At 37.4% G+C, this 16,023-nt stretch overlaps 1 protein-coding gene across 1 annotated transcript; it reads left to right on the top strand.

The window, feature by feature from the left end:
- The first annotated feature begins 821 nt into the window (after nt 1–821).
- LOC130471672 (uncharacterized) lies at nt 822–1,427 on the top strand. The gene has a single exon (XM_056841921.1). It carries the CDS (start codon nt 822–824, stop codon nt 1,425–1,427), a length of 606 nt encoding a protein of 201 aa, XP_056697899.1.
- Nucleotides 1,428–16,023: the final 14,596 nt, after the last annotated feature.

The raw sequence follows: 16,023 nt of genomic DNA, 5'->3' as shown, positions 1-16,023 counted from the left end.
GTGGACATGAGTAAAGCTTATGACATGGTTCAATGGGACTTCATGTTTAAGGTATTACGCTCTCATGGTTTTCCTCCCTTGCGGATTAAACTTATTGAACAATGCATTAGTACTATTTCATACAAAGTTCTTGTTAACGGAAGGGTTTCTCCACACTTCATCCCAAAATGTGGGATTCGACAGGGGGATCCTTTGTCCCCATATCTTTTTTTATTCTGCATGGATATCTTGGGTCGTATGTTAGGGTTAGGGCAAGATATTAAGATATATCAGGGTATCAAAATGTTTAGGAGGGGTCCAATCATTTCTCACTTGTTCTTTGCTGATGATGCGATGATTTTTTTCAAAGCTACAGACTCAGCTTGTGGAAATATTTTGTCAATATTTGGGCACTTCTGTAGTATTTCAGGTCAGCAACTGAATTTACTGAAATCCTTTATAAAATTTAGCCCTAACACATCTTCAGAGGACCAGGAAAGGTTTAAACTGGTTTTGAGAATGCCTAAGGTGAACCAATTTCAACCTCATTTAGGGGTTCCTATAGATGCTACTGGAAAGAAGAGCTCGCATTTTCATTTCCTTATTGATAGAGTAGCTCATCTTTTAACGTCTTGGAATGCCATCTCTTTGTCACAGCAACAGAACTAATTCTTATCAACTCCATGGTTGTTTCAACGGTTTCTCATATACTGAATTGTTTGGAAATTCCACAAAGCATAGAGAATAAGATTGACTAAATGATTGCTAGTTTTTTCTGGGCAAATCATGGTGTAAAAGGCATGCATTGGGTTCGAAAAGGAATTCTCCACTTGCCTAAAGGAATGGGTGGTTTGAGTGTTAGGAAAATTTCTACTCTTAACAATTCTTTCTTAATGAAGCAGGCCTGGAGGCTTCATAATAATCCCCAACTTTTACTTGCTAAACTTTATAATGTTCGGGGAGTTTTGCCTATGGCAACATGTAAAATTGTTACATTACGAGGTAATTATTCTTGGGGCTATAGGGGAATTAGGAAAGAAGAGAATTTGCAAGTTAATGGTTGCGCTTGGAAAGTTGGTTCAGGCTCAAGAATAATTGCTGGGAAAGATAAATGGGTGGAAGGAAGAATACATGTTTTCTCCTCTAATGTTCGACTTTCTGAAGCGATGTTTTGGAAGGTTAGTAATTTTTTGGCTCCTAATTTCACTGGTTGGGATTCTAGGAAAGTTTGGAACAACTTTGAGGCAAAGGATGCTCGAAGTATTCTCTCTACAGAACTTCCTGACTCGCCAGAATTGGGTTTCCTTTACTGGCCTCATCATATGTCAGGAAAATTTACAATAAAGACTGGTTATGCTTATCTTCAACAACTAGAGCATGATGACCAACTGAATTTACATCATGATTTCTACAGACTTCTCTGGTCTCTTAACCTTCCTCCAAAGTGAAAATTTTTCATCTGGAAATTGATGGTAGGGGCGATTGCTATCAAGTCAAATTTAAGTTCCCGAGGTATCTTAGTTGATGTTACTGTCCAATGTGATGATTGGTAGAGGAGAACTTGCAGCACTTGTTTAGACTATCTCCGTTAGCTCAACAAGTTTGGAAGAATGGAATGTTGGATATCCATTCAAATTTTAATGAGAATCTCTCTTTTCAAGATTGGTTTCTCTACTATATCCGGTTGTTTATCAACCTGGATGGAAAACAGGGTCAAAGACTCCCATATTTTATAGCAACTTTATGGAGCCTTTGGATCACAAGGAACAACACAGTTTTTCGTGCTCATATAGGAAATGTGAGAATGGTTTTTTCTCATATTCGGGTTGAAATCCATCAATTTCAGGTTTATTTAACTGGTACGGAATCACCAGTTTCACTTTCTCCAGAGCAAGATTATCCTCCTGGTTTTTTGCATGTTAATATTGGCAGAACAAATGAAGGTAGGACAGAGTTCCATTTACAGGTGTATGGAGCATGGAAGAAGAGGTGTCGCAGAGCAGGCATGGGGTGGGCCCTGTCTTCAGCTACAAATCAGAGGGATTTCGATAGGGGAAGTGCTGCAGTTGGAATGGCTCTTTCAGCCTCGCAAGCTGAGGCTCTTGCTTGTTTATATGGAATGGAATGGGCTCTTTCTCGTTCAATTTCCTCCATCTCTGTACTCACGAATTCTACAAACCTTGTTAATACTCTACAGCATGGAGACCACTCAGACATTAGTCAGGCTTGGACAATCTCCAAAATCCTTCACCGGGGGAAGTTGTTTCACAAATGCATCGTATACAAGGTGGAGAGAGCGCAGGTTCACCAAGCTCACACGGGCGCCAAGTCTGCTGTTATGGACGGGATCGTTTCTACTTTACACCCACTGGAGCCTGATTAGATTTCTTATTTCCTGTTTTTTTTTTTTTTTTTTTTTTGTTATGTAGTAGTTTTTCTGTTTCTTGTTCACTTATCCTATATCAATTTTTTTTTTTTTTTTCTAAACTAACTAAAAAGTTATCCTCAACACCTTCTTGTATTGTAACGCCAGCTTCACTAACGTTGCGATTGAAAACTTAAAAATATTTTCTACGTCACCGCCAGATTAATCGGATAAATTGTAACTTTTTCTTCTTTGTTGAAGTCGATATACACAACTCAGTGATGTCGACTCCAATAAAAAAAAAAACTCGAGCAACGTCATTATTTTCAAACCTACAATTTTTATCTTTCTTTTCATTCTCTCGATAAGAACGCATTTTTTTCAACTTACCAAATATCACATCGTACATAACGGGAACGCAATTCTTTTTGAACGTGTCACATTTCAGCTTCTCTTGAGAAAAAAACCATGCTTAATCCGTCATTGGTTTTTCGATCTCAAATTCTTCTACGATTTTTGGAAGCAAACCAAACTAAGATTTGTACTCGAATTGGAATTGATCCCAAGTACGATTGTTTTGTCCAACAAAAACTCATCTTCTACCAATTATTCACAGCGAAAGTATTATATTAACCATGAATTCCGTAGGTGGGTTACTTTTCTAATCCACCGCTACGTGAACTATTGATACATTAATAAATTATAGAGAATTATTATTTTATTGTCTCATATTATTCGTGGGACGCCTCTATATATTTTATTACAAATTCGATATCCTATCCTTCATAAGTTTACTACTAAGTTTCATAAATTTCTATCTCATATCATATGAATGCCATATAATATAACTATATCTCATATGATATTTTATCAACTAAAATAACTGAATAATCCTCAACAATATCCACCATGATATCCACCTTACGGATTAGGCAAATATTATTGAGCCTTCACGCAAATGAGTATAAAAGTTGTGGTAATTATTTGATTATGATCACAAAGTGAGGTAGTCTAACAATGATTAAATCCTTAATGGGGACCGAAGCTCGAGGACGTTGCCTCCTAATGAGACAATAGTTCGTTCCATCATTACATGAATTTAACTTTTTTTAAATAAAAGTGTATTAGTAGCAGAGTAGATTATAGTGCTACACAAATATCACGACGGCTCCAAATTAAACCTTACTTTGGCTTATTTTTCTAACATTCTCACTACTCACTACTCACTACTCACTACTCACTAGTGGGATCATTATCAACACATTTAAGTCTAAATAAGTCGAAAGTTTAACAATTTACTTTTGTAAATTAAGGTTATTATTATTATTATTATTATTATATTAGGTCTCGTGCATATACGAATATTCTACAATTATTATACGACCATCATTTTATAAAATATTTAACCGAAATATTTATCCGTTAAAGTTAATACATAGTTAATAAATCATGTACATATTCATTTAATAATCTAATATGCAATTTCCTCCCCCCCCCCTACACACACACACATACTATAATCCTTTCTGAATACAAAAACTCAATCTTTGAAAGATAAGTACACCACTCTTAAGATCGTTAGAGTGACTAATAGAGAACGATTTGATACGCGAAAGTGTGTCCGAGGTCTACTTATCTAATTCTTCGAACGTAAAGAAAGAAAATGTGATGAACTTGTATCCGTTTTACTCACATTTGGATGCATACTTCTTTTTCTTCTCCACAACATTGTGTAATGCCGCCCCAGGAACCCTAGAACTCACACCCATACCAGCAAAGGGTGAGATGCCTGTCACATCCAAACATGCATCTTTCCCCTTAAACCAATTAAATAGTAAAATGTCTGCAGGTCTTAGATCCTTCCCAACCTCCGAGAGGAAACACATTAGAGCATCCTTATGCACCACCATTAGATCATCCTTACGCACCACGATCCCAACTTTGGAGCAAATATAAACAAGAATATCACGCACCAAATTATGCCTGAACTTAACACCCAGTTCACTAGAACAATGGACAACATGATCATCCCATTGGTTCATCCTAGGAGCATTGCAACTCAGGCATAGACTACCTTCAGAGAACAGAGGTACCGTGAGCCTATAGCAAAACACAGAGCGGAATTGATGATGGTTCATCCTCTTCCCTAAGCCATCAATAGGGATAGTAAACAAAAAATGTTGTGGAACAGATACAACTGATAACAACAACCAGTCTTCGGCCCTAAGCATATACCTACCAACGAGGTTTTTCTCAATGACACCAAAGTAACACTTTGCCATAGTTTTCATCATCAGGGGGGCAGAAGCGCCAGTGAAGACAAAGAGAGCATTAACTTTGCAAAAATCATTGAAATCATCAAGAGCAAGAGCTAGAGGAGAAAATACATGTCTTAGACATAATCGTGTCCTATAGTGTGCTCGTTTGCAGACGAGAAGCATGAAAATGATAACGGATTACATCCCTTGCAGAAAGGATGCCAAGATGACAAACGATTATTGTGTCGTTGAGGAACAACCATCCAATAAAAAAAAATTATAAAACACCTAAACGAACTGACTAGATCAACTATAGTGGCAAGCTTAGGGATCGTCCCATGAGAACGGTGAGATTAAGATTAGCAAGCAAGCTAGTTTAGGAAAATGAGATTAGGAATTCCAATAAACTAAGTTAACAACTAATTAAAGGGGGAAATCAAATGGAATAAACTACGAAATTGGGGATAGTCTTGGTTTCATTAGGGAAGGATGAAGGTTCAATATCTTGATATTGCAAAGAAATGACGATTAGGGGAAAAACCAGATAATGTTGCATTCGTCACCTCTCGGATAGAATGCATTAAGTTTCCTAATCCGAGGGAGAGCTTTTGCATGACCCTTAGACTAGATAACTAACAATTAGAACCACTTCATCCACATTTTCATACTAATTCTCAATTTCCCGACAAACTAACATGAAGCATCTCAAACAACTAACTAGAATGAGCATTTGCAACTACTAATCTAACTAGACATAAAAATCCTAATCAACAAATTAAAATTTAATAAAAACATCATTATGAATTCCCTTCAAAAATCCCTAATTAATTCCCAAGCTTCACCCATACCACTAGAAAGCAATTATTCAAGAGCCATGGAAATGAAAAGTAATCTAAGTATGGAAATCAAACAATTAAGCATGCTAATTAAACAAAAACGAAATTAAAATCAACAAATCAAATAAACATGTTTTTGGAGTATTCTAAGTATGAAGGAAATCAACAACAATAATCAAAGAGAACAAAATCTGAAGAGCAAAATAGAAAGAACAAGATTCAGGAAAAGAAATTTTCTAGAAGTTTCAAAGGATTCTACACTTGGATTTGATCTTGAAGAGCAATAAACCTAGGCTAAGTGTTTCTCTATCTAAAACTTTTAAAACTCAGAAAATTAGAACGAAAAAAGGATCCCCAAACAAAATGGTGAAAAGGGGGTATTTATACCCTTTCCTAAAAATTACAAAATAAACTAAAAAACACGAAATATGGACGTCAGTGCGAGCACACAAATATGGGTCTTCGAGGGCGCACCAAAATCGGGTTCGGGTACACCGATGAGTGAGAGAAATCAGAAATCTAAAAGTTACAATGAAGGTGTGGGCATACAAAAATTGGTATGGGCGCACGCCTCTGGGGTGAAGAGGCGCAGTGAGGCTCAATGGCCATTTCAAAGGTCAGCTACGGAGGCCAGTGCGGGCGCACCAAAAAAGGGCGCGGGCGCACCGCTCTAGAATCTTCAATTTGGCCTCAAACAGAATGCTCTTGAGAATTTTCCACATAGGGGTCTCTCGGCCTGTGCGGGCGCACCCATTTTCGGTGCGGGCGCATCGCTCTAGAAAGCTGGATTTTGAGAATTCCAAAACTTCCTGCAACTTTTCTCACTTTTGTGCGGGCGCACCGTTCTACAAATGGCTATATATCTGAAATGTCCTTATACGAGCATGAGCGGGCGCTAATTAGGTGTAGTCGCAGTTAGGTTATGATACATATGACAAAACATAAATCATACTGAAAACCTTAATGCTAGGAAACATATTATTTACACATAATCATTTAGCATAATTTAGGTGCATACACTTTGTAGCGTGCCCTCCCTAGCTGCGCCCGAACCAAACAAGAACAAGTCTTTAGGACTCCAAGTGTCGTCCCTCCGTAGATAGTCCACAGCACGTCCGGATCAGCCTTAAGCTTGACCAACTAGAATCGCCCTTAAGGTTCCTAGGATTTTCGGCTAAATAGGTTGCAAGTGTTTGGCTGATTTTTGCTCCAAAATCTTCCCTTTGAATACTTCAATATTGTATGTAAATATGTGACCCTAGGCACCTATTTATAGTGTTATGGAAAAGGATTTATAATCCTATTAGAATACTAATTTATTTAATTAGAATCCTGCTAGGACTCTATTTAAATAAACTTTATCTGTTAGGATTAGATTTAATCATATGACGAATCCCGGTAGCTTTAGGATTCGAGTAACACACACACGAGTGGCGCACAAGCACCGCACGCCCACACGCAGGCCTTGCGGCCCACACCGAGGGCACAGCGCAAGGCCCAACTCGTCGCAGCCCCTTTGCTCCGCATGCGCGCCCAAGCCTTGGCTGGGCCTTGGCTTCGCGCTCGGCCTGGTCGAGACTTGGCGTGTGTTTGTTGCGCTTTGGCTTGCTGGGCGATGGCCCGGCTTCGTGCTGGGCCTTCGTCTGGCAGGCCTCGTCCGATGTTAATTCGTACGTTACGCTTCCGATTAAATTCTCGATTCCGGATTTTATTTCCGATACGAACAATATTTAATATTTCTGATTCCGGAATTAATTTCCGTTTCGAACAAATATTTAATATTTCCGTTTCCGGAATTATTTTTCGATTTCGATAATATTTCCGATGCTGACAATATTTCCATTTCCGGCAATATTTCCGATTCCGGCAATATTTCCATTTCCAATAATATTTTCCGATACGTACCATGTTTCCGTTTCCGGCAAATTCTACAACTTGGATAATATTTATATTTCCGATACGATCCATATTTCCGTTTCCGGCAATATCATCGTTTCCGGAGTATTCATTTGCTTGCCTTTGACGATCTTAGCTCCCACTGAAACCAAGATCCGTCGATTCCGAATATCCATAGATGAAGTATTTAATGCCATTAAATACTTGATCCGTTTACGTACTATTTGTGTGACCCTACGGGTTCAGTCAAGAGTAAGCTGTGGATTAATATCGTTAATTGCACTTGAACTGAAGCGGCCTCTAGCTAGGCATTCAGCTCACTTGATCTTACTGAATTTATTAACTTGTCAATTAATACTGAATCGCATTTATTAGACTTATCATTAAAGGCATACTTGGACCAAGGGCATTATTTCCTTCAGTCTCCCACTTGTCCTTAGGGACAAGTGTGCATTTCCTAATTCCTTTGTTGCTCGATGCTTGCTCTTGAACATAAGGTAAGAGATGTCATCCTTATTACGTCCAGAGGTGTTTCTCGGTTTCAGAGTTCAACTGATCAAATAAACAGATAATCATAGCCTATGATTCATCTGAGCACGACCATGCATTTTACAGTTTCTAGCTCTCTGAGTGGCCTTGTACAACTTTTCAGCATCTCATCCCAATTTATGGGAGGACAATCCCAATCTGCTCGTAGCACTGAGTGCATACGCAACAACCGGGCGTGTACATATCATAGCATACATTATTGAACCAATCAATGATGCATATGGAATCCCATTCATTCGTCTACGCTCATCAAGTGTTTTTGGGCACTGAGTCTTGCTTAGAGTCATTCCATGAGACATGGGTAAGTACGTAGCCTCGCTTGGAGTCTGCCATCTTGAACCTATCAAGCACCTTATTGATATAAGTGCTTTGACTAAGTCCAATCATCTTCTTAGATCTATCTCTGTAAATCTTGATGCCCAATATGTACTGTGCTTCTCCTAGATCCTTCATCGAAAAACATTTCCCAAGCCAAATCTTGACAGAGTTCAACATAGGAATGTCATTTCTGATAAGTAATATGTCGTCGACATATAATACTAGAAAAGCAATTTTACTCCCACTGACCTTCTTGTATATTCCAGCTCCTGGATGCCTGCTTCAATCCGTAGATTGATTTCTTAAGCTTGCATACGTTTTTAGCATTCTTTGGATCCTCAAAACCCTCAGGCTATGTCATAAACACAGTTTCTATTAAAACGCCGTTTAAGAAAGCGGTTTTGACATCCATCTGCCATATTTCGTAATCGTAATATGCAGCGATTGCTAACATTATCCGAATAGACTTTAGCATTGCAACTGGTGAAAAGGTTTCATCGTAATCCACACCGTAGACTTGCCTGTAACCTTTTGCAACCAATCTAGCTTTGAAAACTTCAAGTTTTCTATCCTTGTCCTTTTTCAGTTTGAAAACCCATTTGCTTCCTATGGCTTGGTAGCCATCTGGCAAATCGACCAAATCCCAAACTTGGTTTTCTCACATGGAGTCTAATTTAGATTGCATGGCTTCTTTCCATTGCATGGAACTAGGGCTCGTCATAGCTTGTTTGTAAGTCGCAGGTTCATCACTTTGAAGTAACAGAACGTCATAGCTCTCGTTTGTCAAAATACCTAAGTACCTTTCCGGTTGAGATCTACATCTTTGCGATCTACGCGGGGTCGCATCTATAGATTGACCATGATTCTCACCAGATACTTCTAAAGATCTCTGAGTTTCATCCTGAATGTCATCTTGAGCATTCTCTAGAGTTTGTTGTTCGACTCGAATTTCTTCGAGGTCTACTTTTCTCCCACTTTTCATTTTGGAAATGTGATTCTTTTCCAAAAAGATACCATCTCGAGCAACAAACACCTTGTTCTTAGATGTATTTTAGAAGTAATACCCCTTTGTTTCCTTTTGATAGCCCACAAGGATACATTTGTCAGATTTTGGATGAAGTTTGTCTGAAATTAATCTTTTGACGTATACTTCACATCCCCAAATCTTAAGAAAAGACACATTTAGAGGCTTTCCAAACCATAACTCATATGGAGTCTTTTCAATAGCTTTAGACGGAGCTCTATTTATAGTGAGTGCAGCTGTATTTAGTGCATGTCCCCAAAATTCTATTGGAAGTTCGGCCTGACCCATCATTGATCTAACCATGTCTAGCAAGGTTCTGTTCCTCCGTTCCGACACACCGTTCCATTGTGGTGTTCCAGGAGGAGTCAATTCTGATAGAATTCCACATTCTTTCAGATGGTCATCAAATTCATAGCTCAGATATTCACCGCCTCTATCAGACCGCAGTGCCTTAATCTTCTTGCCTAATTGATTCTATACTTCACTCTGAAATTCCTTGAATTTGTCAAAGGACTCAGACTTATGCTTCATTAGGTAGACATAACCATATCTACTGAAGTCATCAGTGAAAGTGATAAAGTATCTGAAACCACCTCTAGCACTTGTACTCATTGGTCCACATACATCTGTATGGATTAAACCCAATAGTTCAGTTGCTCTTTCTCCAACATTAGGGAAAGGTTGCTTTGTCATTTTGCTAAGTAAACATGATTCGCACTTACCATAATCCTCTAAGTCAAATGGTTCTAGAATTCCTTCCTTTTGAAGTCTTTCCATGCGTTTCAAGTTAATATGGCCTAATCGACAATGCCACACATAGGTGAGATCTAAATCATCCTTTTTGGCCTTTTTGGTATTTATGTTATAAACTTGTTTGTCGTGATCTAATAAATAAAGTCCATTGACTAATCTAGCAGATCCATAAAACATCTCTTTAAAATAAAACGAACAACTATTGTCTTTTATTAAAAAGGAAAATCCCTTAGCATCTAAGCAAGAAACAAAAATGATGTTTTTAGTAAGACTTGGAACATGGAAACACTCTTCCAGTTCCAAAACTAGCCCAGAGGGCAACGACAAATAATAAGTTCCTACAGCTAGTGCAGCAATCCGTGCTCCATTTCCCACTCGTAGGTCGACTTCACCCTTGCTTAACCTTCTACTTCTTCTTAGTCCTTGTGGATTGGAACATAAGTGTGAGCCACAACCTGTATCTAATACCCAAGAAGTTGAATTAGCAAGTATACAGTCTATAACGAAAATACCTGAAGATGGAACGATTGTTCCGTTCTTCTGATCTTCCTTTAGCTTCAAGCGATCTCTCTTCCAATGCCCCTTTTTCTTGCAGTAGAAGCATTCGGATTCAGAAGTGGGTTGACTGACCTTCCTCTTTTCAGACTTGGCGCCAATTTGCTTAGTCGGGCCAGCCTTCTTGCCACCTTTCTTAGCATTCCTCTTCTTACCAGATTTCTTGAACTTGCCCCCACGCACCATAAGCATATCTTGCTTATCACTTTTGAGCGTCTTTTCAGCGGTCTTCAGCATACCGTTAAGCTCAGTGAGCATTTTGTCCAGACTATTCATACTGTAGTTCAGTTTGAACTGATCATACCCGTTATGAAGAGAATGGAGGATGGTGTCTACAGCCATTTCCTGAGAGAATTGCTGATCCAGCCGACTCATATTCTCAATGAGTCCAATCATTTTGAGAACATGTGGACTTACGGGCTCGCCTTTCTTAAGCTTGGTCTCAAGAATTTGCCTATGAGTCTCGAATCTTTCGACCCGAGCCAGATCTTGGAACATGTTCTTTAACTCACTGATGATCGTGAAAGCATCTGAGTTGATGAATGTTTTCTGTAGATCTGCACTCATGGTTGCAAGCATTAGACATTTCACATCCTTGTTGGCATCAATCCAACGATTGAGGGCTGCCTGAGTGACCCCTTCGCCTGCCGCTTCGGGCATCGCCTCTTCCAGGACATACTCCTCCTTTTCGAGAATTGATCGAATGTTGAATGAATTGTTGTTTGCCATAATTAAAACTACAATTGAAAAAGAAAAAAAAATAATCATTCACAGTTTCTCTTAATAAACTTAAATTCTAGCATACATGCATAATTTAATGTTCATTAAGCATTTTATTCAAGTTATGTGTTCCGGCAGGTGTGAATAAAATGATTCCAAGATCCTAAAACCCATTGAAGAATTAAGCACATTATGTATTTAGACTCAATTCTAAAATCTTTTAGGTAAGCAAAAGCGTTTTGCTAATAGTCTAGAAACTACTCTTGGTTAATAGGTACGTCTAAGAGCTTATTAGGTAAACCTATCAATTTTTCCACGACATAAAAGGACTCCTTACTTATATCATTGAGTTTCACCAAAACTAACATGTACTCACAATTATTTGTGTACCTTACCCCTTTATGATCAATAAGTAACACCTCGCTGAGCGTAAAACTATTACTAGATTGATGTAAAGGTTATCCACGTAAGTGTTATTTTGGCATGGCACCTTTTAACTCAATTTTTTTAAGTTTGGAACTTAAGGCTCTTACTATGTTGGTTAGATTTTAAATGAACTAAAATCCTTAATCATCACTACTAGAAAAAGGGGTTTTAACGACAAACTTTTTCGTCGTTATAAGTCGAAAAAGTCGTCATTAAAACCTTTAACGACGAACAAAGTTCGTCATGATTTTTGTCGTAATAGCTTCCGACGTTATTAGTATTAACGTCAACGTTCGTCGTGAATTTTACACGACGAAATTATTGTTCGTCGTTATTTATTAACGACCAAAAGGTTGTTTGCCGTTATTTATTAACGACAAAAAGGTTGTTCGTCGTTATTATGTACTCAATGACGTCAAAAAAACAGCAAATAGCGACCAACATAGTTGACGTAAAAAGAGAATCAAATGGACGCAATAATTTTAATTATCGTCCAACAACGACAAAATATTTCGACGTTAATGTGGATAAAAGTTTATCGTAAATATGAAAAATATATATAACCTGCAATTCATTCAACACCATAAAAAGTATATAGAATATTACACTGAATTTATATTAATTAATGTAATCAACCACAAAATATTTATAATAAACAAAATCAATGTGAGTCAAAACAACCAAACTAATAAGGTCAAATATATAACGTGGTCCATACTAAGAATTAAATCTCAATGATTCCTTGTTCTTTAAAAAAAGTAAGAAAATTTGCACCAAATATCTAGAACTGATGTGTAGCAGCTTCGACCTATTTTTGCATTTCTGATCCAGCTTGTGAAGTTGGAATAGTAACATTAAGTTGCGACACCAATGCATCTTGAAACATTTTCATTCTAGACTCAACCAAGCTAATACGTTCCTTCATTTCATTGTTCTTGGCTTGTACTTCCTCCATGCGATTTGCAAGAACTTCATTATGTTTGTTGGCAACATTCAATTTAGTTTGAAGCTCTTGATATTTCTTTAAGTGTTATTCCTCCTCCAAAATCCAAAACTCGATCATTCGACTTCGACTTAAACACATTTTGCGCTACCTATATAAAGAAGTAAAAAAATTAAAAATCGCATGGGAAAGTAAAAATTAAAACCAAAAAAATATAAATGAAGAAAAAAACATGTACATGGTAAGTGTTGGTTGTTTTTCCATTATTATCTGAATTTCCTCCTACAACATATATAACCATCTGAGTTAGTACCATTTACACGGGTGACTCTAATTAAGGCCAATTGACAAAGTTCTAATCTCCTAGTTGAGTTTCAAGATGCAACAATACTCTGTTTTGACAGATTTTGTTTTGACATTCTGTAAGAACAGAATCTGAACCCATTTCTCTTTTTGCGAAAACCTAAATTTATTCGGGATGGGTTGATTAGGGTTTAAGGAAGTTGTGATTCCTAAATATTCGGCCCGGTTCTTGTTAGGTATTATGTTGTTAAACCGAGTCTGATGTTGTTTAAAAGCTTTGGGTGGGCTGAGTCTGATGTTGTAACTCTAACAATATCAAGTCCTTTTCTGTTGGCGCTTTCTGAAGCTAACCTCAAAAAAAGGTTGGGGTTTTTCATTAATTTATCTTAAAGGACATAGAAAATGTAGATTCCATTTGTAGTTGTCTGATGTTCTCTTAATGCTTAGTTCCATATCATATTACAGGATCAACTGTTATCTAATGAAATTTAAGTTGCAAGACCTGCCTTTTATTATTAGTTGAGCTTTATTTTTCTTACTTAGACATTTAAGTACGTTTTAGTCACCTGTCACAGTTATAAGTTATAACAGCAATATGTTCCAAATTTGTTGTTACACACTTACACACAGTTCGGGTTACAAGCCTAGTTTCTTGGCAAAGAAGTGTTCCTTGTTTACTTGTACCTTGAAGAAGAGAACAGTACCTAGACAATAAGACCCTCCTAGTGTAATGAACCATCCTAACCATCCAAGTATCCAACTGGTGTACAGCAGGAAGCAAAACAAAGGGAACAACAGAACCAACATCAGGTGACAAAGCACCAGACAAGAACAACCAACACAACACAAGTGAGGAACGGGAGAAAGAACAGTTTCCACACTAGCAGACAGAAAGTGGCAGTAGAGCCTCATTAAATGAAGCATACTAGGAAGCAATCCCTAAGTACTTAAATAGAGAAAGAAGAGAGAGAGCAGGATATCCTGTGTTTTATGTTGTAAAGAGAGTTGTCACCTAAAGTCACTAACCATGAGAGTGGTAGCTAAAGCTACTGATTTTGTATTCCACTCAGTTGAGTTTTCATCAATTAAACTTCTCCCTGCTTCTCTTATTTATGTGTGTGTGTATTATTTGTGTCTGCACTTACGAGTTTGTTGCACCTAGTCTTGAAGGAGAAAGGTTTGATTATGTTGGATTACTCCCTTGTTTCTGCCATATCATATTGCGAGTCTAAGTTCTTGGAGAAGTTGAACATAACATAATCTCACTCGAATATACTGCTAGAAATCAGGATTCAGATATCAAGAGCTGCAATTCCAAAATCTAATTTTCTGCTGCATGTTATTTACGTAATAAAGATTCAGGTATCAATAGCTACAATGTGTGTTTGGCTTTTTAGGTCACAGAAAAATTTACAAACTTCGGCAGAATTGAGAAAAACCCCACCTTCGACAATCAAGATCACTACTACTCACTCATTATTATAATAAATACACTGAAGTACATTTCTTCTGTAAATCAGACACTACATTAGCTTTATTAACATAGAATATGGTTCCTACTCACAAAATCCAATAGTTGTCATGAACGATTTATGGTTGTATATAATCACGATTTAAGACTATGTGACAGATCAAAACAAGAATGTGTTCATGTACGATAGAAATACAGATAAAAAGGATAACAAAAGAGAAGAAAAAAAGAACCTAAATTATCTTGATTCTTGCTTGGCATTGAGATAAGAAATAGAGCTAAGGGGAAAATGTTTAATATCTTGGTGCATTGGCGGTGCCAAATAATCCCCCACATCTCTAGCCTTTACACATAGGAAATGCTGCAAATACAAAGCCAAATAGTGGATATAAGAAAATGGAAAATATAACTACTCTATAGAAGTTAATGAATGTTTTTATTCTTTATAAACTGATGTTGAGAAGAGAAAATAACTAAGAAGATTAAGAAGTTCAGATTTTTTAAATCCAACTACTTACATACCATTGAAGACATATATTAACCAATTAATTTCTCTTGTATTAACTAGTTTTTAGTCATTCACAATATCTACTTAAAAATAAATTGAGCATAACCGAGCCAAAAGAATGAAAGTCCATTCATCTCTTGACAACAGCATATTCGATCAGGATACATCCGGGACTCACCTTTCCCTACTTGGAAAAGAAATCCTGAAGTTCTCTGTGAGTGACTCTAGAGGATCTCAATCCTGCTAGTATAAAGAGTTAGCAGTCAAGCAGAAAGTGAACAACAAATATGCCTTTTAAGCTTTAAGCTAACCTTCCACGGCTCGCAAACCTTGACCTGGGACGAGAATGGGATCGGTACCTAGGAGGAGACATAGATATGGACCTAGAGTGAGACGTAGATCTTTCTTTCATAGGTGATGGAGACCTAGAATACCTACAGTGTCCAACAAGCAGAATAAGTTTAAGTGAAATGAAAATATAAACCATACAACATTGGACTACAGTCAAGAAACATAATACAGAATTAAATATCATATGCAATAAGAATATCTTTTGAACAGTCTCTTATAAAAGAGTAAGAAAATCCTCTGCAAACTTTAGAAAACACAAGTTTCACAATGAACAACAATCTCAATTAACCAGATTCACATGATAACTAAGCAGCTCAGCTATATCTACAAAACCTCGAAAACGTCAACAATATAAATCGGTGCCAAATAACATACTTGCATGCACAAACATATATCTGCGAGGCTCTAATACCCCGGCCCCCTCACAATCTTTCAGCACCTCAACCACTTACATTTCGCAACAACAAACAAGGTTCAACATTAGGATGAAGAGGAATAAGCAGCCATATCATCTAAAACCAGAAAAACAAAAGTGACCATTAACAAAAGTGACCATCAATAGCAACAGATTCAGTGAATACCCCTCCATATCATCTCTATGAAACAACCCAATCATCTTTATTGTAGAGTCTATCATCTCTATACAGAACTGCCGGGCCTCAAGCAGCAATAAGCGCCAAGATTATCACTTATGGGTTAAGGGATCAATCAATGATGTGCTTATTGCAATCGAGTCATACCATCTCGTTGACCCTTTTGGCTGGCAAA

The sequence above is a fragment of the Spinacia oleracea genome, chromosome 4 (genome assembly GCF_020520425.1).
Source record: "Spinacia oleracea cultivar Varoflay chromosome 4, BTI_SOV_V1, whole genome shotgun sequence".
NCBI classification, from domain to species: Eukaryota; Viridiplantae; Streptophyta; class Magnoliopsida; order Caryophyllales; family Amaranthaceae; genus Spinacia; species Spinacia oleracea.
Note: the sequence above shows the minus strand (reverse complement) of the source record. Positions and strands in the feature narration are given on the sequence as shown.

Excerpts from the sequence above, each read along its gene's own strand:
- LOC130471672 (XM_056841921.1), top strand. The coding sequence starts at position 822 with ATGGGTGGTTTGAGTGTTAGGAAAATTTCTACTCTTAACAATTCTTTC.